Genomic DNA, 22,922 nt, shown 5'->3' on the forward strand with positions numbered 1-22,922 from the left:
CACCCCAACCCTTCACTTCTTTTCTTTTCCTCGCAGCTCATCAACTATTCAGTATCTGTGTCTCATCCTCTCATGAATCAAGCCATGTCAAAGAGGGTAAGGTCCAGCTCGCATTAATACTGAAGACAATGGCACATGTGTGTGTGTGGGTGTGTGTGTGTGTGAGTGTGTGTGGGGAGGATCGCAGTAACTGTCATGTGAAGCAGACATCAGGCAGTGTGTGCAGGGAGGAGCTGAGTGTGAGGCAGTTTCAGGGATGTAATTAAACACTGAGCCGTGAAACCTGATGCTCTCAGCTCCGAGCCGGCTCCTGAGATGTTTGTTTGCTATTTTAACATCAGAGACAAAAACAAAACAGGAACTGGAGCGTTTCATTTCAAGGACTTCAGAGTAGAGGAGAGTTTATCAAATTAGGCGATTTGCTGCAAAGTTTGAAACTGCAGAGCAGAGACGCTGCGACAGACGCGGAGCTCTGGGTTTAACTCAGAGTTCATGTCAGAGAGCAAGGTGAACTACAGCAGCTTAGTGCATGTGATGTGCCTAATAACTCAGGGGACATTTGATCAGATTAATGTTTGTCTCCTCGGTAGATGTGACCAGAGAAGAGCTGCAGAAAGGTAGCTTCTCCTCACATATTTATAGAAAGGATGAGGTCTGTGGGCTCAGAGTGAGGTCGAGGGAAACGCTGTTGGCAAAGACATGTTTCTGTGTTTGTGTCCAGCTGCGTGCACACACCTGAATTCCTTTCAGAGAGAGTCTGCAGCCTCCTCCAGGAGAATAAAACTGTTTCGATTGTACATCTTTCGTCTTTTTCTCTTTGCAACTTCTGACATTTAAGGCAAGACAAACTTCTGGCTGATATGAAATTCTCATTGCAGCTGCATCTTGGACTCAAATCCACTTTTTCTTTCAACCAAACCTTTAAAACAAGTTTGCAGGAGTGACAAATGATAAGGATGTCCTAAAAGTCTGAAAGAAACAGATGTTTTTACTGACTGCTCCTGATATGGAGCCAGATCATGGTCAAAATTCACAAATTCAAAATTGGTGTGTGTGTGTGTAAACTATGACGGTTTACTACGTTATTCACCATCAATATGCTAATAATATGCACATCCCACCCTTTTAGCCCTCCTCTCTAAACCTTCCCCTCTGCACCAAAAGAGTGACAGAAAGTTGAAACTGAAAAAAGACAGTAAGAAAAAAAAGTGATCATAAAGGAAAAAACATCACTGGAATGATAAACTGACAATCAGATAAATGAAATTTGATTTAAATTCAAAAATGTCAGAATGAAAAAGTCTATAAAAATGAAATAAAAGAAAACATTTCTGTGTTTTTAGTTTCAACAAAACATGATTAATACTATTTCCTGTTTTGATGCTGTTTTACTTTTTATCATACACGTTTTTCAATCCCAGTGTTCCTCTATTCCGTTTCAGGATGTGTTTTTTCAATGCCAAATTTTATTTTCAATACCAAAAATTAAAGTTGTTGTTTTGGCTCCGTAGCTTTTCTTAAAGCAGGGGTGGGAGAAAAAATTTGAAAATAGATATATTGCGATTTTTTTTTTTTACAATATCAAAATTGGGATTCTTTGTTGAAAAATCTTTTTTTTTTCAAATTCAAATTCTTCATTTCAGTCTTAGTTTATAAACTGGATTGTAAAAAAAGTTACCACTTTTCTCCAGCAGAGGGCGAAACGTTTCTCTCTGACCATAGACTGTATAAAACATGGACGTAGTCTCCCTGACGTCACCCGTCTATTTCTGAAACGGAAAATGAAGCACATCGGCTATAGCGGCCTTATTTGTAGTGGCAAGGTCTTCACCTACAACCATAGGGCGCTTGCCATCACGTGACCCTCAGCTGTGCCTCTTATTGGGGGAGCTCGCGATCTTAATATCCTCTGAATGGCTGCGTTAGAAAAAAATGGGTGGTGGTAGTAAAATTAGCGACTCAGACAGGAGACATTTTTTGAACCAGGCTGTAAATAGGTTAATTTCTGCTCTGAAAATGGCTTTTTTTTGGCTTGGTGTGTATGTGACTTCTGCTACTTCCGGAGCCAACCTCAAGCGAACACTAAAACAGCAGATTTTAGCACTTCCGCATTGTCTCATATTCTCAGACCAGAGGTTGCAGCTTGTCTCTGACTCATGTGATGCGCATTTTATGGGAAAATATGGCTCCTGACATAGTCAGTAGACATTATCAGCATCATTTAACTAATAGTAGCAAAAATCATAAATATTGTAAAATCACAATTTAAATCGAATCAGCACTCCAAAAATTATAAAAGAACTTAATTGCGACAATAGCATATCGTTTGATTCCATTAACTGTATAATTTTTAGATATATATGTTTCTAGTCTGCGCCTGTGAGCCTGAACTCAGGGCAACACATGAATCTACTCAGCTCTGATTGGCTGAAAAGGAGGGAGACATCTGATTGGCTATAGACTTTCCCTAATGGAAAAATTTAATTTGTGGCTCTAAGCGCGTCAGGGACGTCTCAAAAATCCACACTCAAACACAGCAAGGTTTACAAATGACAAACAAGAGTGCATTTGTGGATTTACTTACGCATTTTTGCTCATTTGCAAATCTGTTTACTCATTTGTGGATGCATTTACACACACATTAATTTTGCCTTTGTGAATTGTGACACTGATCTGACTCTATATTCTGGTCTTGTCTTTGTTCAATATGAGGTGAGTCCTCCCAGGTAACTCAAGGAGATGCTGCACCAACATTGGAAGAAGATTTACTTTATTTAAACACTAATTAATGTCGAATTAATTCATTTATGATTAGGCCCCACGTTCACTAAGTTCTGGAGACCAAGATCAAAATCTGCAAAAACTGGGTTAGTGAAATAGTCCATAATCTTATTTTGGATTCTTTACTTTGTTACTTCAAACTTAGCGACAACTTCAAGTGCAGAGTTAACATTTCTACTATTGCAGCTAATGACAATCAGCTTTAAAACTCAGCTTTAGAGTCTATGATTGAATTATCACCATAAAGAAAGTTCTTTTATGGTCTCTCAATCATAATGTCTGATAAAATAAGGGCAGTCAAAATCTTTGTTTACATGCAAAAGATGCTAATGAGTAAAAACTCTGTTGTGTCAAGAAAACACTGATCAGTGTAAGTGCTCCTCAAACACGCAGTGGTGATCTCTTCCCTCTGTCTGAGGCTTCCTGAGGTCTCTTTTATATTATTTTTCCTTTTTTGTTAGGATTTATTTCTTATCCAAACTGAGGGACTGAGGACAGATGGTTTATTTTACAGACGGTTAAGCCCTCTGAGGCGAACCGTGATTTGACTTGACTCGATTTGACTGGCCGCCTGCTGAAGTGTTCTTAGTTACTTTTGCAGACTCAACACCGGACCTCTCTAAGGGGGTCATGGCATCATTACCATCATTATCCGGACTGACGTTTGCTATTAGGCAAAATAACAGATGTGTCTGCAGTGTGGTGTACTCTGCCGCTCACAGACTGACCTGGTACAAATGCTTTTCTCTGAAGTGATGCCTTTGACGCTTTAGTCTTCTTGAGCGATTTCTGCAGGGAAAACCAGAAAGAACAGATTCAAAGGATGCTTCAGTGTAACTCTTACATTTCAGATTATTTCATTCCTCTGCTGCACAACATGCATTGTGCTTTTTCCTCGTGCAAAGCTGCAGGAGAGTTTTTTTTTTTCAAACAGAGGTGCATATCTTTCACACAGTACAGAGCAAACAAATGATATGCTTACTTGCTCATTTATCTAGCACACAGCTGCCCCCCGAACTAGAATAAGTGAGTCAGTGCTTCTGCTTACGCATTACTTTGCTGTGCTGACGCACCGAGGGCCCAGTAGACATGTGAAAACAAACACATACCTACAGTATTGCAGGACAGAGAATGATCTGTTTTCATATTAAAGAAATCTCTGAAGACACACTGTTGTGGATATTTCACCCACCAGCAGAAGCAGCAGCAGCTACATTTTACAGTACAGAAAATGAGATTGCAGCAGCAGCTGATATTGAAGGAAAACAATAACAGAAGACTCTATGAGGAGGCGGATTTTCAAGTCATGAATGATTTTTTTAGGAGCAGTTTTGCATGGATGCATTTTGAATTTCAGTGAAATCCTACAAGAAGATCATGGTTTACCAAAATAATTAAAAGAACTTAAATGTACTTAATTTCGTTATTTAAAAGTGAGCAGTTTGATAGTAATTATCTCCTTGGTTGAATTTCCAACTGGCCAGCTGACAGTCTTGGGTGGGCCTGGGACATGATAAGCTGAGCTGGGCCCGAATCTCTCTCGCGGGTAGCCTGGCTTCACTCCTCTGCTCCGGGCCCCTCCCTCATCTCTCTCTCTATCACCTCCCTTACAAAAAAGAAGCATACTTCAAGTTCATTTTAATAAGTATACTGAAATACAGGTAAAGTGTATTTTTATTTTTTTCAAGTACACTTTTTACAGCAAGTGTACTAATATTAATATACTAGTAGTTTACTTACCAGTGTACTTTTTCAATACTTATTGGGACTAAATTGGCCCATTATAGTTTTAAAAAAGTATACTATAAGTATTTTTTTAGGTTAAAAGAAGTAAACTTTGAGTACACTACTAGTTTGTCTTCAAGTTTTATTTTGTACTGCAAGTATAATACAACGAAACTTACACGTATACTTTAAATTTACTAGTTATAAACTTCTAGCACACTTTTCAGTTTATGAAAGTATACTGTGAAGTCCACTGATTATATGATAGTAGCCTACTTTTAGTTCATAAAAGTATACTAAGAGAATACTAAAAGCATGTTGTCGAGTTAAGAGTGGTAAACTTTGAGTACACAGCTAGGTCATATTAAAGTTTTATTAGGTACTGCAACAATACTACAAGTATTCGGCAAGTATACAACTTATAAAGTTCCAAACCACTTTGTAGTCGAGAAAAGTGCACTCTTAAGGATACTTCAAGTCTCAATATAGTAAAAAAAATTCAATACGCTGCTAGTTTAATAGTTTTTAAACTGTAAGTATACTCTGAAGTTCTTCTTAAGTGAACTTAACATCATACTTATGTTTGAGATTTTATTTATTGTTTTGAAACCTAAAAATAAAAGAATAGAATAAGCTAAGAATAGAATAGGCACAGCTACAACCCAAATTCACTTCAACGTTAAGCATGTAAGTTTGAGTACTTACTATACTTTTCCTTTGTATGTCTTGATCAAAAGGTTAATACACAGACTTTTCCTTTATACTTCTCAGTTAAAGCCAAGTATACTTAGACTTTCTTTATACTTTTAACTACAGGATAAGTATACTTAGACTTTCAAATATACATTTAAGTAAAATCTAAGTATGCTTTCGCATTACTTTGTTAGGTATACCTGGGATAAGTACATCGAAAGTAAAATGAAAGTGTACCGTCTTAAAAATAAGTATACTAATAGCATACTTTAATAAACTACTTTTTTTTAAGGGCTGCCTGCAGCAAGATCTCTCTCTGTCGAGCTTTGTTACTCAGTGGACGTCGACAGAGCTGACCAGTTAGCTTACATTACAAGGCTAACAAACGTATCTGCGCTGTTTCTTACCTTGCTGGACGTCTAATATACTTGTCCTAGCTTCACTGTCATCATCTTTTTTAAAATATTTATTCAGTAAACTCTAAGGGCTCTGTTTTCTTCTTCTCTTTGTCTTTTCTCTTTTCTTTTCTGGGCACCATATTTGTGTTTACCGGACATTCTGACCGTTACTGAACTTCAATTCTCCTGACAACGTCAGAGTTTGATGATGGGCCAAACCATTTTTGTATTAAGGGGGGTGGTGGGATTCTTTACCATTATTTTAAGGGCGTTTAGAAACAACGTAAATACAAACATTTATGTATCTCAATTATTGTCCATTTTTGTCCACAAATATGACAATTTTGAAAAAAAATGAATGGTTATTCAATAAGTTAATGAGGGCCCAGTTCTGCCCCCACCCCCCATGATGGGCCCGGGACAACAGACCCCTTATGATGGCTTTAGTCAGAAACTGCTTTTTGATTGAGAGGTCACGTCAAAATAAACAAAAAGTGCACTATTTACCTCTCAATGCAACTTGACCTAAATATTTCTACATTTTTTCGCACAAAGTTTTTTGTTTGTTTGTTTGTTTGTTTGTTTTTTGTTTTTGTTTTTTTACTAATTTTAAATCTGCTTAAGTTGTGCTTTTAACAGAACACCTTAGAAAAACTAAGTGAAATCCCTTTAATTCTTTGAAGATACTTTGCAATATAGCTTATTTTGATTCTGATTTTTGTAGATTTAATATTGATTATGTAGAAGTAGCCTATCAGTAGGCCAAAAAAGATGCATCTAAACTTCATTGAAGAACAGTTTTTGATAGCCTAATCAACTTTTCATTGCTCTTTCTGGAAATTTAAGTGACTAATATCATCTTAAAATGTGTTTTTTAGTAGCTTTCATGCATTAAAGTAGCTTTACAAAGCTTCAGTCCACCTATGAAACAAATACTCCTGAGGTGAAACGAGGATGCTTTCAGTCTTAGATAATCTGGCAGTTTAAAAAAGGTTTATCTGAGTTTTTACATCACAACGTGAATAATGGTGCAGCAGCAACTTTATCATTGCAGAGCAGCAGAATGATGAATCTTGAGTGAATTAATTTTTTATAGGTCCAGGGGGAATTTATGATTTGTGGCTGTATGCATGTGTGGATATGGATGGGTGGGTGGAGAGGTCAGAGACTATTCTTATATAGCTGCTGACAGGGCAGGTGACACCTCAGGGCTTCAGGTACAAAACAAAACAAAACACATATGAACTAGAAAAGTTGCATTTCCTTGCAGCAAATGCGTTGAAATGCTGAAGCTGAAGAATGAAAACGAAAAACAAATGCTACAAGCAGTAAACCAGAGTTGAAAATGTGGAATGGAGAAAAGAAATAGTAGCAGAAATAGGAAAAAAAAAGTACAGAAGTTGAAGTAGCAGTAGTAATAGAAGAAGTAGTTTGAGAAGTATAAGCTGTGGAAAAAAAGTTGTATGAAAAATGGAGAATGTAGATTAAGTCAAAGAGGGAGGTATGGTGTTATAAGTTACTGAAGTAGTGATGGGAATACCAGTATGTGAGTGCATGTAAAGGCTGTGGAGAGCTGCACCTGCTTAATAACTTCTATCTGAGACAGAGGATGAACAAGCGAAATGTAGGGTCCAAATTTCCTGAAGCTATGAGGCAACTGTGAGTGCTATGAGATAAACAATTGCATAACAAGCGTGAGAATCTGGAGACTCTGATGAGCTCAAAGATGTGTTTTACAAGTTCTTAGAGCCAAAAATGAGCACAGGAGAGCGAGATAGAGATGTAGTCACAAACATTGCTAAAGGTTGCAGAAAAATGAGGGTTTCTCTTACATTGGGGCATTTTTTGGCAAAATAGTAATTTTTTGTTGTTGCTAAAAGACTCTCTTTGTAAGAAGCAGGAGAAGTCAGGGAAGTCAGTGAAGATTATGAAAGTTAAGACGATTCGTTTGATAAAGTTGCTATGAATCTGCAGCGGGCTCCTCCACTCTAACTGAAGAAGTTCTGCACTCTAGGAGATGAGGTCTGAAAAGTTTATGTTGCTTAAACACTTAAATCTCAAAACTGTTAAAGATATCTAAAAAGTTGTATAATTAATAAATAGCTGAAAGATCAACAAACATTTTAAATCAAAAAATGAAGTCTGGACGTGGAAGTGTGCTGAAGTTATAGCATCTCAAAGTTGAGGAAAACTTAGGAGGGAGAGGAGCAGATTCCCTTTCATTTTAGATACTTTTTTTTTTTTTTTTTTCAGAAAAAGCTGAGTAAATCAAAAAGTTAAAGTGTTAGAGATATGAAAAGTCTTAGATCTCATCTCCAGAAAAAGCTGAATAGTTTAAAATTTGAATTTGATTTGAATCATCTAAAATATATGGTTGTGGATTTGTTTCCTGACAAAAAAAAGATAATAACATGAGTTGAAATTGACTTTTTAAAATTGTTGTTGTCTTAAAACTCCAAAGCTTAGCTAAAATGAGCCTCACTACAGGAAGTTGGAGGATTATACAAAACTTTTCATCTCGACAGATTCATTTTGGTCTCAGATACTTGCTGTCAAATCTTAAACGCTTTGTTGTCTTACATTCTTGCCCTCTTATCCACTGTTTTGTGTACTACACTACATATCCCAGCAGCCTTTGCGGGGGTTTCATAATCACGTGATTTTGTATAAAAGCCGACCATGTGAGCCGCTGTAGTGCGTGTTGGTTTCATTTTGAAGGTGAAGCGTCCTCCTAGCTTGTGCAACCAGCCTCACACATGTAAGTTACATAACTTTGCCGTTCCTCTGCTTCATTTATCGATTATTACTTCGTTAAGTATTCGTTAAACCCTGTCATTAATCTGCTGTTCAGTGTCTGTGGTTACGATTCAAATTAGCACATGTTAGCCTGTGTTAGCTCACTGAACGTTAGCGTTATGCAATGTGTCAGAGCTACATGCTAAAGCTACAAGCTAAACCAAAACAAACTGAGACATGTGGTGACACTTTTATGGGCTTCCGTCACCTTTATGTGTGAAATATTAACATTTAAAACTATTTAAGCTACGTCATTAGTATGTATTAAATGTGACCGGAGCAGGTGAGCTTAGCATGGCTAATGTTACATCAGCACAGCCCATGAAAGAGTAATTACAGGGGTGTGATGTGATTGTTTTATTGCAACGAAGTAAAGCGCTTAGCCCCAAAGCTATCAGGTGTTTTTTGTTTTAAAAGCCTCAATTTTCTTTTTATTTTGGCTGCATAAAGTGAATGATTAACAAAGCGAAATATGTCTATAACGCAGCTTTCATGATGGTGGTTTGCATTTTATTAATGTCCAGGTTGAGCCAGTAGTTTTGATAAAGACCTTGTAGTTTTATGAGTTTTGTCCTTTCATTTCAGTCCTTCCAATTCTTTAAATTTTGTAGTGTCTTTCATGATCCTGATTACTTACACCTGTGTGTTTGAACCCATTTCTTGCTAAATGGGGAGATAATTGGGGTAATCTTCATTGGACAAAGCTTTTCCTCAATTCAGAAAGCGTGTGCCATACCAGAGTAAAATGTGAAACTTTAAGCGTCCAAAAGTTTCTCTTAAGTTTTAAACTTGTTCAATTTCTTTCCCCAGTTCAGCCAGAAGATGTCAACCCTGTCTGCTGCCAGCGTGGAGTCTGCCACTGAGGCCCCTGAGCAGAAGAAGCCACTGAAGCCATGCTGCGCTTGCCCAGAGACAAAGAAAGTCAGGGACGCTTGGTAAGTTTCAGATTAAAATTTCTTACTCCCTTTTTAAAAGTGAATGCATTTATTTAGTGCTCTTTGTTTCTTGTAGCATCATTGAGAAGGGAGAGGAGAACTGCACAGTCCTGATTGATGCACATAAAGATTGCATGAGGGCGCTTGGATTCAAGATTTAACTACTCCAGTTTGGTTGTGTGTGTGGTAAGTATCAAACACACACTTGACATGTGTGGATTGTACTGTTAAAAATGAGTTTTCACCTTTGTGCTAGGTTGTTTGTATCTCTCAGCTGTTTCTGATTCATCACATTCAAGCTGAACTGAGTGAAGAATCACCTGAGTAGTGAATAAAGTTGGCAGCTGCATATATTACAGTTGGGTTGGATCACTGTTTATCAAGCATGGGATTCTGCACCATGCTGTTTAACTCAGTAAAGTTCTAGCTGTGGGGTAAAGTAGCCTTTTTTTAAGAAGTTAAACGTTTTCTCAAGCTAGTTCTCTCATAAATTTAAATGTCTTCATGGCTAAAGCGATGACTACTGCAGTTAGCCTTGACTGTGTGTTAATGTGATGCTGCCAGTTGATCTCCTCTCCCTCGTGTTGTGACAACCCATAAGGTTGACTTGAATTGAGTCACTCCAGCGTGTAATGAACTCCTGCCCTTTCTCTGAACTCTTGATGCCCGTCTCAATGCATAGCCCAGAAATTTCCAGCAGCTCCACGTTTAGATCAGCTGTCTCTGAGCTGTTTTTGTGAATTGTTGTGCACAAACTGCTGGCTGGAACATCGGCATAACAAAAGGCAGGGATGGGAGGAGTGTGTAAATGGTATCTGTAACATGACTAAACATGAAATGTGCCTGGAGCCTTGTGGGTCGGTTCATATTTCAGCTTCTCTGGCATCCTCTTAATGTGTTTGCAGAGAAAACGTTATGTAGAAATTCTCAATGTTTTCACGTGCAAAGATAAAACCCTGATTGTTCTCCCTCTTTCAGTGTTGCTGTGCAAATGGACGCTGACCCCACATCTCCTCTCCTCTCCCCCTCTTATTTATACCTTTGGCTGTGAGGGAAATGATGCACTTTGTCTTTGCTGGGTCGACTGTCTTTCTGATTGTTTTTTAAAGTCTGCAGAATGAGAAATGTGTGATTACCTAAAATGTGTGAAATTAAATAAAAGTCCTATGCAATAACTCCTGCTGTTTGCTGCGGTTTGTTCAGATATTTGTGTTACTCTGGAGGTCCATTCTCTCTCTGGATGTTGCTTACCACAGTTGCTGTCCCTGGTATGCACTTAGGCTTAAAAATAACTCTTGCCCCTGCAAAGTCAATACTTGGCATATCTGCATTCTTGCTCTGTAGTGTGTCACAGTTACTGAGGTGTGTCTGGCAGTGGACTCTTACTATGATTCATTCTGCTCTTGTTTTAAACCACTGATTAATATTGCATGCACAAGTCTAATTGTTTATATTCAAAGAGACACCATGCATCTGACTAATTTCTGGATATATTTGGAAGTTGACAGCCTCAGTGCACCAACTTTTTCAAAACTGGTCCATGCTGATGTTTAAAAATCTGTAAAAATAGTTGAATCCTTAAATTATTTTAGCTTTAGTAAAGTGTGTTTACAAACCAAAAGTTTGGTTAGTTTTTGACCTATAGGATCCTGTTTTCTTCAAAAATATGAATTGAATCTGAATACTTAACGGATAAGTGCTTGTTTTATATAAAATCTTCAAATATTGACATACAATGAAATACAGAATAGAATAAACTTTATTGTCATTGTAACAAGTACAACAAAATTGAAGTCACAGCAGCAATCAAGAAAACAAAAGTAAGAAAGTTTATAGAAAGTGCAAAAAGCTCCATAAGAAAATAGATGCTGACAGCTTGTCCATCATTGTCCAGTCAGCCAGCCTCCACCTCCACAGGGTCCAGGACCGAGCTTCTTCAGCAGTCTGTTCAGTCTCTGTCTCCTGGATCCTGTCTGCTCACAGCAGGTGAAGCTCTTCCAATGTGGCGTTGGTGTCTGATGTTAGCTCTGTTAGCCATGTCTGTGGATAGCATGATGACTGGGTTAGCATGGCTAGCTTGCCCAATAACGATGGATGGAAGGACAGGTCCATGTCGTCACCTCTTAGGTCACATCTGAACCAGCACGTTGTCCTCACCTCCTTCTCCTCACCTTGTGGGGAAACATCCGGCCTTGCACCAGTTAGCATTAACATGCTACATGCTGCTAACAGCTGATTTCACATGTACACAATGCAGCCATGGTTACATGTAGGATCTCCAGACAAACACAGGAGAAAAAGTAGTAAAAATATCACTGAAGACACAAAAAGTTTGGTGTCCATGATCAACAAATGAGCCAAACAGAGTAATGATGCACTGCAAATACAAAAATTATGAAAAAGAGATGAAAAAATTTACAAGAAACAGATAAAGAAGAGAGAGCTGCTGCAAAAGGCAGCCATAGCCAACAGGGCGGTGCCTAGCAACCAAGAAGAAGATGGAAGAAACTGACATGACTACAATGTCTATTCAACACTTTTTTGTTTTTAAAAATATAAACCTATGAAAAAAAAACACTAAGATGGAAAAGTTACAAGCTTTGAAAACTAAAAACAAAAGAGAACTTACAACAGCATGCCCATGGTTTCAGGGTTAAGAGAAAAGCAGCACAAATCCTCTTCTTTCCTGCTATGCTAGCTTTCTGTTAGCAGATACTGATCGTACTGGCCTATTGGGAGCTGCACAAACAAGTTTCCAAGTTTGCCCAATTTGGTACCAATATCTAGTCTTACTACAGCTAATCAGTGAAATTTTGCCTGCTGGGAAAAAAACAACTTCAATTTTGGAATCAGCATGCCAATTTTAGTTTTTTTTTAACATAAAAATCTGACTCAACAGTTTTTTTTTCAAGTTGTTCCCCAGTGTTATTCATACCTACACATTCTCATACAGAAAAATGTTTATGTTTCTTCTTGTAGCTGAAGTTAAAGCTTGAATAAAGCTGAAAGGAGACTTGTGTTGCTCTCTCCTGTGCAGTGACTCCTCCTGGCTCAGAGGTCAGCAGGATATGTGGAGCTGTCGTGGTGCTGCTGGGTGTTCATACCTGAAATCTGACCTGAGCTGATTCAGAGTCTGTAAATATGCTCAGGCTGAGCTCAGAGAAAACTGGCCTCCAACACTTTGGGTGAATGAAGAACTTTGTTGTTGCTGAAGGAACTTTTTTAAATGAGGGTGACGCTCAGAGATATTTGTCGTGGTCCCTGTCCTCCCTCCCGTTTCCTGCCTCCCTCTCGTCCTGTTATGTTAAGTAGCGGGCCTGCTTTCTGTCCACCGCTCTCTCCTCCTTGGGTTTCAATTCCAAACATGGTTATCCTTCTAGGGCTCTATCGACGCCCCCCTCCCTTATCCCTGCTCTTCCAGCTGTTGGCTCCACAGTGCAGGCCGGTGGCTGAGAGAAAAGACAGAAAACTGCACTCGACAGGACTGGGAGTAGAAAAAAGAAGAAGGAGAAGCCAGAGGAGAGAGGAGGAGGACGCAGAATGAGAGAGGAAGAAGAGGAGTCCCATTCCAGCTGTGTTTCTCAAACAAACAGAGCTGTGGGAACTTCTTCACATTGAAGGATTTCCCGCCGCACGCCAAGGGAACAAACATTTACTTCTGACATTTCTTCGTCGACCTTTGTTGCTTGTTTTCATTCAAACTAACGTCTTGTTTTTAGTGTCCTGGGACAGAAATAGCACCAAGTTTCATTTGGATCAGAAGTATTTTTGGCTGCTCTGCTTGTCTTTGGGTGTTTTAACCATGAGCACAGAAAACGCCACTCTCCTGGACAGCTTGTTCTTCGCTCCTCTCTGCGATGGCTGGACCAACAACACCGAGGGAGCCATCTACCATCTGGGGAACACCATGGTCTTCCTGGGCTACATGGGGGGCAGCGGGGCCTACGGGTGCCTCTTCATCTTTGGCTTCCTCACCCCGGCCTTCCTGTGCCTGTCCCTGTGGGGCTGGATGACCATGTGCGGTCTGGACGTCTTCACCTGGAACCTGCTCCTGCTGCTGGCCTGCGTGGCTCAGATCTGCCACCTCATCTACCGGCTGCACCAGGAGGGCATCCCCAGCGAGGAGCTGTCCGCCCTGTACCAGGCGGTCTACCTGCCGCTGGGCGTCCCGGTGCAGGTGTTTAAGGACATTGCAGGAGCCTTTGAGAACAGGGTGGTGGAGCTGAAGGCGGGGGAGACGTACGCAGTGGAGGGGAAGACGCCCATTGACCAGCTTTCCTTTCTGCTGTCTGGGAGGTGGGCATGTGTTTTGACCTGTACCATAGATTTAGACCACACAGACTTCCCACACAGAATGAAAACAATCTAATGATAAACAGCAGCTTATTATCATCCTAACATGTCTTATCCTGCCAGTATCTTACACACTTGAGCAAAAGTGGTCAAACACTAATCATGTTGACTGTCTGAAAACACCAAAACATGAGCTTTGGCTTTTTCAATTTTTGTAAAACAGGAGGAAAATGAGAAGGATAGACCAGAGTAAATGAAAAAGCAGCTTGAAGACACAACAAATATATGAGCAGGTTTGTTTTTGTATAAAAATTGTGAACAAACAAAAAATCTAGTGAATAATTATCCATTTTTTTGTGTTTATGAAATTGTACATGTGATGTCTTTGTTTTTCATTTCTAATGAATTTGCCAATATTTTAAAAAAAAATGAGAAATCTGTAATGCCATAAATCTTAAGAATTTGATACTAAATGATATTAAAATAAGTTGCAAACATTTTTTGAAAAATTAAAATAAAAAAAAAATACAGATTTTTTTTTTTTTTTTTTTTTTAAAAGCACAATTTTTAAGTTGAAAAAAGCGCCAAAATTTCATAAATTTGCAAATTGGAAAAATTGTACTTCAAAAAAAATTGCTAAAATTTGCTCAATTTTCAAAACATTGTAAAAAAAATTCAAAAAAAAAAAGAAAAAAAAAGAATTTAAGTAATTCGCAACAATGCAGAAGTTCAAAAATTCAAAATCAACAAAAACTTCAAAAAATTCCAAATCAGTCAAAACTTCAAAATCGTGCAAATTCTTTAAAAAACTTTTTTTTTTTTTTTTTTTTTTAATTAGAAAAAGTGTCATAAACTTTAAGATCTAAAAATTGGTAATGCCATAAATCTCAAGAATTTGAAACAAAATGAAATTTGAATAGGTTGCAAAAAATGTATTCAAAATTGAAAATCAAAATATATGCAAAAATAAAAAAAATATGAAAAATGTTTTAAACTTGAAAAAGCGCCAAAATTTCATAAATTTGCAAAATTTCAAAAAATTTGCTCAATTTTCAAAACATTGTAAAATTCAAAAAAATAAATAAAAAAATCAGAGTTAAAAAAAAGAATTTGAGTATTTTGCAAAATTGCACAAGTTAAAATAATTCAAAAATGTCTAAAGTCCCCCCCAAAAATAGTCATTTGTTTGGAAGTTGTATTTTCAGACTTAGTGAAGGTTAAAATCTAATATTAACCATTCTTTTACCCCTGTGTAAAGGGGTAAAAGCACCTCCTCGTTAATGCATCAAACTCTTCAGCTGCTAAATGCTAGACTCTCTGCACAGATTAGTTGCAAATTAACAAGCCGTGCAAGTTTTGTGTCATTAGTTTCCAGATAATGTGAAAGTTTGTGGTATTAGTTTAATTTCTCAGCCACTGTTTTCAGTTTTAACCGACCACTGCAGATCCACGTTCCTGTTTCTGGGCCTTCCATGCTGCTGGCAGCCTGTAACTGTAACAGGAAGCGAAGCCTCTTCATCCAAACATCCTCAGAGTAGAGCTGCATTACATTTCACAGTCCTGGAGCCGACACAAGAGAAATGTTGTAAACAGAGTATTTTTGTCTGTGACTCACTGCTGTGCCGTCCCCCCCTGCACGCTGCCAGCTGGTTCGATGGTATCTCTGTAGTCTGGACGGGAGCAGACACTGACGGCTGCTTTTAACTTAAATTAAATGTTGGCAGAGTTAGAACAACAGACTAAATGCTGCATCAGATGTTTTTTCCCCAAAAGCTACAAAGCATGGGCTTCAAACTGTCTGACAGGCTTGTGTGGGACATTTTCTCTGATATGAGATAAGAAGAAAGTGGTGGATCCAGAAAAATTAAAAACACTTCAATAAAAACTCAGTATTACTTTAATAAGGAAAGATGTGTCCAAAAGGAAGAAGTGAGCCTGAATCTTTTGGTCCCTCAGCGTCTCTGTGTTGCAGAGCGCAGCAGCAGCTGTACAGTGACACTTTTAGCACGGCGCTCTTCAGTGGAAATCCTTGCCACTGGCTGTGTAAAGTGCTTTAAAGGGTAATTAACACTGCAGTGCAAAGGGAAAAGGCTCTTAATTTACACCACGACATGAGAGGGGACTGACGCAGGACTTCAGGCTGTTTTAAAGAGAGGCTCTGTTATTGATTAACACTCACATGTTCATTAATTCAACAACAGTCCTGCTGTCATCAAACCGTTGATTCCTTTGGTGTTTTTAAAGGTGCAGTGCGTAGAAATGGAAATATTAAAGGTCCAATGTCCAGGTTAATGTGCTCCCTTAATTACACCTATGGTGCTTAATGGACAGTAATATAAGGACAAGAAGCTAGGTCTCTATGGAACCCCAAAAGGTTCAAAATTGGATAAATAAAAACAACATTTTGAAATAAATACCATTTTGATAAATAATAAAATATATAATATAATATAATATAATATAATATAATATAATATAATATAATATAATATAATATAATATAATATAATAATTATTTTAACAATTTCACACTTGAAAAAACATCTAATTTTTTTCTAAGGTTTTATAGAATTAAAAAAAATAAAAAAAATTAATCAAATTGACCACATAGACCAAGCAATTGTGCTGAAAAATGATATGAAATAAAAAGGGCATTGTAGGAAAGGACACTATGAAATAAAAATTGACTTTGTGAAAAACTTTTTTTTCTTTTATAAAAGCTTGAAAAATAAATAGTATATAATCATTTTAAAAATTATGAAATTTTTGAAATAATCATTAGTAAATATTTAATTTAATAATTTGATGTTAAAAAAAATAATACAACATATTTTATAATTAATATTAGTGCCATATTTACAATTCAATGGCCAGATTACATATTTTTCTGTTATTAATCAAAACAGTATTTATCACAAAATGCTGTTTTTATTTATTTAATTATGAACCTATTGGGGTTCTGTAGGTCTCATTTAAACTAACTTATGGGTTTTATCTGCCAAAGCTTCCCAAACTGGCCAGCCCTGTGGTACTCGTTAAATTACCAGGACAAACTTTGATAAATAAGAAAATCTAGCTTACGATAAGCTTTTATCGTTTCTTAGAAATAAAGTTTTGAGGATGAATGATTCTATGAGAACTATTTCCTGGAAAACTGACTCTTCTGACACCATCCTCTGAAAGATTTAGTGTTCAGAGAGCTGGGTTATCTCACTCTGAGGAAGTTATTCTCCTAAATTAAACCTACTTCAAGGGGAAATCTCCTTTGTTTTTAAATATAATTTGTGAGTGGCAAGAATTTTGACCTCAGAGTAAACTTTGCACTTTCAGTCCCAGCTCCTTTTTTAACTCTTTATCTCTTTTGCAGGATAAACGTTTCTCTGGAGGGTCAGTTCCTGCACTACATCCACCGTCACCAGTTCCTGGACTCTCCGGAGTGGGAGTCTCTCAGACCAAACGAGGAGGGAAAGTTCCAGGTAGAGACTCCACGAGCAGTTTGGTTCAGCAGTTGATTTAATGAATCAGGAAACTTAAAGTGAGGCCTCGAGATGTTTGATTAGTGATGTGACGGAACAGGAAACCGGTCTTGGGTGTCGTGTTGTCTTTTATCAGACTGATGAGGAGAAAGCAGTCGGCTCGTTTCCTGCAGGTATCCTCTTTTCACTCAGTTAAAGTAGAAACTGAACCTGGAGGTCATGTTAAACATTTAGAGTTTGCTCCGGGCCCAATGAGGTCTAAATCAGGGGTCTGCAACCTTTACTTTCAAAAGGGCCACTTTGCCTCAGCTCACCTGGATTACAGTCATTCAGGAGCTGCAAAATCTACTTCATCTTCACAATAAAGACAAAAGAGTGTATACTATTCTAGGAAAAGTAAAAATCTAGTAAATAATTATCTAAGATTTGATAAATAAATAAAAAAAAAATTAAAAAATGTGCAAAAAATGTGCAAACATTTTTAAATTAAAATGAAAAATTACTGAACCTGAATTATGAATTATTCAAAATTTTGCTTTATTAAAAAAAATTGTAAAAAAAAATTATAAAAATTGCAAAATAAGTTAAAAATGGGATTCAAATAAAAACTGCAAAAAAAAAAAAAATTAAAATAAAATTGAAGTTAAAAAAAATTCCAAAAATTCCCCCCCAAAAAACCCTGCTGTTTTCTTCACTTCCTGCAGGTGACCCTGACAGCGGAAGAAGACTCCCGCTACATCTCCTGGCGCCGCCGCCGCCTCTACATGCTGATTTCGAAGGAGCGCTACATCGCCCGCCTCTTCTCCGTCATGCTGGGCTACGACATCGCCGAGAAGCTCTACAACCTCAACAACAAGCTCTACATCAAGAGCGGCGTGCTGCTGGACATCCGCTTGCCCAGCCTCTACCACGTGCTGGCCCCCGCCTCGCAGGGCAGCGAGGGCGGCAGCGGCAGCGACAAGGAGCCGCAGGGGGAAGATCCAGCACCGGCTTACCACACGTTGGATCCACCTCAGCTACAGGGACCAAGAAAGACCTCCCAGGAAGCCCCTCAGCGTGACCACTACCAGAGCCCGTGGTCAGACCCGGAGCTGCCGTCTGGTGAGGACTCCACCAGCCTGGTCCTGGAGGACTTTGCTGATGTGGCAGGATCCTTAACGGATTATGGCAGTGAGAGGGATTATTTGAGGTAGAAGGGAGAGGGTGCTGGAGCTAACACACTGGGTCACCTCTTAAGCTACATGTAAGTACCTCACCTGGGCAGGAGGGGGCGTGGGGGAGCTGTGTGTGCATGGCTTGCAGTGCACATTTCTTACTAACCCAGATCAGATTTGTTTTGGCCTTTTAGCTCGATGAAGCTTCTCCGAGGTGTAATGAGATGTTTTCTCTGGAAATCAGGAAACACTCAGGCAGATTAGACTCGTTTGCAGCACAGCGGCCGGCTCTTCATGAAAACATCCCACATGCTCTTTAATCTGCCTCATGTTAGATGGATGTTAAAGATTGGCTTTGCATGATTCAGGCTGGATTGAAATATGTTAGACAATGAGGGAATCCAAATCACATCTGCTGCAGCAATAAAACATGAGCAGATTTGTCTCGGATGTTATGTAACTGAGTTTTCAGGCTCTTTTCATCCCCTGTTTGTTATTTCTCATCACAATCTGCTTTTTTTTTGGCTGCTCTCAACACACAAAAGAAAAAGTAGAATATTTAACCGAAGTTTGATAAAGTCTCCTCCTGTAAGGGTCTGTCATTTCTGTGCTGTGAGCAGGGGTTTGACATTGAGCCCTCTAGCAGCTGTGCTCCGATCTGACGAGGATTACACTTCTGAAATTTAGGGGATGTCCAAAAAACAGAGAATAAATCAGAGCCATGTTATTAATCCAGCGTGCCCACCCTGTAAGCACTCTGTCTGTTAATTCCTTCATCCCCTCCTCGGCCCCGCCTGCACGCGTCCAAACCCAAAATCAGCTCTCGACCAATCAGAGGAGGAGGATCGTGTTTCATGGCTGGGTGGCGTTGGGGTCAGTGCAGGGTTTGGGTTGCAGGGCGCTGTGAACAGAAGGCTGGATCTGTCACCGGCTGTGGTGCACTGCTAAAAACTGAGATCTTATAAAGTGTTTTTGTCTTATTTTAAGTAAAAATAGTCTTTTTATACTTGATATGAGCCACATTCACCCCATCAGTCCAGAAAAATGTCTTGTTTCAAGTTATTCAAAGACAAAAATATTTGTAACAAACAATTCAGACCTCATTTTTGTTTTTAAATAACTTGAAACAAGACATTTTTCTAGACTGATGAGTTGAATGTGGCTCATATCAAGTATAAAAAGACAATTTTTACTGAAAATAAGACAAAACACATGATAAGATTTCAGTTTTTTCCCAGTGTGTATCGTGACTGACAAAGGAGACATTCACCCAGCAGGAACTTTTCCCAACAACTGGAAACCCCTTTTGAGGAACCCTGCGGCCATGCCCACACGTAGATGGGTATTTGGGAAACCGCATATATTTTTATACGTTTACGCCTGTCGTCCACACGAAACCACAGCTAAATCACTAAAAATGATGTTTACTGAAAAGTGAAGATTTTGGAAAACTCCGGTTTCATGGTTTCGTGTTGACGCCGGTAAACTGAGTTTTCGTTTCTCAAACATCACAGCTGAATGACGGGGGCTCGTTCTGATTGGCTGGCTTGGGTTTTACGTCAGGAAAACCCGGCTACGTGTGGATATGGCTTGCTAGTTTCAACAACTTGAACCAGGGTCCAAATTTAGAAGTTTATCTCCTCTTCAAGGATGGTACTCTTTAAAGATCCAGGAACTTGTAGGCGATGCTCCTGGAACCACAATAACTATAGTTCCTGGAACTTAAAGTGCCATATGGTTGAAAACACCTCTGTATAAAGCTGCGTTTCCACAAAGCAGACCAAATAACCAAGACGAGCCGTCAAACTTTTTGCGACCCTTTCGTATGGGTGCCAGACTGAACCGATCCACTCTCAGAAGGTGGAGCTACAACATTGCAGACCATTGATTGGTCGAAAAAATCGTCACTTCCTGTGTGACAGCGGCTGTATTTCTCCTGGCGGCACACAGACTTCTCTGAAACAAAGCTTGATTGTTCTTTGTATCAAAGAGCTACATGCCAATCACAGAGAGGACGAAATGCTGCATGTCTTCATCTGTGCTCTTTGTTTACTGTGTCGCGTTCTTCTTCTTCATTGGATTTATTAGCGGGGTAAACTGTGTCGCACTGCTACGGCGGGATCAGGCTAAACTGTACCAAACCGTACTGAACCTAACCGGACTGCTTGGTGGAAACGTAGCTTAACATTACGGTCTGGATTGTTCCTGTTTCAGCTCATTGCTCGTCCTCTATCAGTAGGACAGTCGTATTTTTCAGCACTTTTAGTCACATTCCCCAAACGTCTTCCTAACCGAAGCTTTGTTTTGTCTCTGCAGGAGACAACAGCGATGCCAATCTTCCACCTCGATTCCAGAGAGGCAGAGCGCCGCTGGCTCCCACCGACACTCCCAAACTGTGAGGACAGTCTCTCCAGGAAACACTCTCAGATTTTAGAGTCTAGCTGTACGAATGTGTCACATGTCACCTCCTCCTCCTCTTCGCATGTTTCTCTGTTCACCTCTTCGTGTCCTCCTCCCATTCTCTCTTTGAGCTTCAGTTCAGGTGAAAAGAGCCGATTGATATTGATGTCATGTAAAAATCAATATTTGGGGCCAATGTTTTTTAACCCTGTTTAAGATGGATTTAAAGGTACAGTGTGTAGAAATGGGGATATTTAGCAACATCTAGAGGTCAGAGTGAAACAAAACACTCACTTCCTAAAGTCTGCTTCACACATCTACCACTTCTTCTTCTTCTAACATGTGTCTAATCAGGTGATTGCACTTAAATTTGAGCAAACTTGTGAATCAGATATCTAATTTCTACCAGATCTGTTCAGCTGAGTGACACAAAATATCACACACTGCACCTTTAAAGGCCAAAATATGTTTTGTTTTGCTAAAATGTAAGCCTGAAGCCTGTAATCTGCCCTATAAAGTATTTATTTGATTCAATAAGATCTATAAAATATTTTTCTTTTGCTGATTTTAAAGAAAAAACATCAACTGAAGTAAAGATTGATATTTTCACTCACAGATAAAGTATAAAACTTTAAAACTTTTTTAAAAATCAGACATATCCAAAGTTAAATCAGCTCATTGGACAGCCTTCTCCTTTTTATTCACCAGCAGAAATGTGTATATATGTTTTGGAAAGTTACTCTATAATTCTCAAACAGAAAGAATTCAATTTATTCTCACTTATTTTTTGATTGTTAAACATTAATTTAGACTTTTTTTCTTCATAACTTGACGCTAAATCAGAGTTTTTCATGTATTTTTCTGTCAATCACTTGTATACACAGTTACAAACTGTATGTCTACACACCTCAGGTGATCAACAGCTGACAGGAAGTCTGAATTTTCTAACCAATCAGATCATTTGAAAATCAAACCTGCGTCTCGATCCTTTCAAGCTAAAAAAAATAATTTCATTTTCTGCAAACTTATGCCACGCTTATTGATAAAAGCTTATCACACATTAATTATTTTCACTGAGTCTGTTCAGTGTGAGAGACGTTCACTGCATGACACTCTGTCTTTCCTCTTAGATGAGACTGTGGATGCTTGTAAACCATGTTTTTGTAAATTTTGTAACTGATTGAGAATGAATACACACCTCTAGACTGTGAATTTCATCATTTTACCTGTTTTTGTTAAAGAGAATGAGACTACAGGGAATGAAGTTGAGTATTTAATGTGTTTCAATGGGGCCAAGATTTCTCCATAAAGCTCTTTGTGTGCAGTGAGAAAGTGTTTCGTTTGCTTCTTACTTCAAGATCTTTAAACAGCTGAGTTACGTTTCATGTCTCTACAACATCTTCAGAGGAAATTACTGTTTTTCTAACCTTTACAACGGGAGGAGATGAAGCTGGGGTTTCTGTTCCCTCTGTCTGTATCCTAACTCACATATCCGCCTACTCGCTGTGTGTCAATTGTACAAGTCCCTCCAATCCGAGTCCCACGCAAGTAGCAAGTCATTTAGTCAACGTCTCAGGCAAGTCTCAAGTTTTTCTGTTGTGGGCAAGTCAAGTCACAGAGGTTGTCAAGATAGGTCTAGGGATGGGAATCGAAAACTGGTTCCTGTTGAGAATTGACACGAAATGTTTCAATCCACTGATATCGTTAGCCTTTCTGCTTAACGAGTCTCTTATCAATTCTTTACACTATGCCAGAGCTACAGGACCTTACGTGACTACCCTGCTGCAGCTTTCTTAGCTTGGCAGTTAGATAACATTTCCCAAGGAAAAACCCTGTTTAAGGATTTCTAGCTTGAAGTTTTACTGATGAACTGAACACTCAAAGAAATCTACATTACTCTCTCACAGGAGATTCCTATTCAATACATTCAAAATAAACAAAAAAGCACTAGCTTGATGCTGATGTATATGGGAAATTGCATTATATGCTAGCGGTTAGCATACATCCGTATAACTTTGGCTTCAGAATAGAATTTCAACTTTCATCACAGAGGCATACTCTTTTTAAACAATACTGAGAACTCTGAATGTCAAAATACTTTCAGGCAAATGAAAGAAAAGTTAGGCTCATGGTTGGTACGGCAAGGTTCCAAACAACTTAGAGTGATGCTATAACCACTTTGAGACACTAGATGGCCTACTTCAGTCAATAACATATTACAAAACTGTACATCAGCGTCACATGACGTGCAACTTTTACTTATTTCTTTAT

The 22,922-nt window shown here is 38.6% G+C and overlaps 2 protein-coding genes across 5 annotated transcripts; both read left to right on the forward strand.

The window, feature by feature from the left end:
• Window positions 1-41: 41 nt before the first annotated feature.
• On the forward strand, window positions 42-21,982 carry popdc2 (popeye domain cAMP effector 2). Of its 3 annotated transcripts, none has more exons than XR_012599890.1 (5): window positions 42-96; window positions 12,709-13,624; window positions 16,989-17,097; window positions 17,802-18,340; window positions 20,568-21,982. XR_012599890.1 is itself a non-coding variant. In XM_074694475.1 (5 exons), the coding sequence occupies exons 2-5, from the start codon at window positions 13,131-13,133 to the stop codon at window positions 20,648-20,650; spliced, it is 1,083 nt and encodes a 360-aa protein (XP_074550576.1). In that variant the 5' UTR covers window positions 42-96; window positions 12,709-13,130; the 3' UTR covers window positions 20,651-21,982. The 3 variants fall into 3 exon arrangements, 1 of the variants encoding a protein (XP_074550576.1); XM_074694475.1 differs by having other exon boundaries at window positions 17,802-18,198; XR_012599891.1 differs by lacking the exon at window positions 42-96 and having other exon boundaries at window positions 12,265-13,624.
• Window positions 8,245-10,503, forward strand: cox17 (cytochrome c oxidase copper chaperone COX17). 2 transcript variants are annotated; one of them, XM_074695100.1, is made up of 4 exons: window positions 8,245-8,355; window positions 9,204-9,328; window positions 9,405-9,514; window positions 10,307-10,503. In XM_074695100.1, the coding sequence occupies exons 2-3, from the start codon at window positions 9,216-9,218 to the stop codon at window positions 9,487-9,489; spliced, it is 198 nt and encodes a 65-aa protein (XP_074551201.1). In that variant the 5' UTR covers window positions 8,245-8,355; window positions 9,204-9,215; the 3' UTR covers window positions 9,490-9,514; window positions 10,307-10,503. The 2 variants fall into 2 exon arrangements, with proteins under 2 accessions (XP_074551201.1, XP_074551202.1); XM_074695101.1 differs by having other exon boundaries at window positions 9,405-9,511; window positions 10,306-10,503.
• Window positions 21,983-22,922: the final 940 nt, after the last annotated feature.

Source organism: Halichoeres trimaculatus, unplaced genomic scaffold, assembly GCF_033239565.1.
Source record: "Halichoeres trimaculatus isolate MK-OKI-2021-1 unplaced genomic scaffold, fHalTri1.1 fHalTri1_scaffold_19, whole genome shotgun sequence".
Taxonomy (NCBI): Eukaryota; Metazoa; Chordata; class Actinopteri; order Labriformes; family Labridae; genus Halichoeres; species Halichoeres trimaculatus.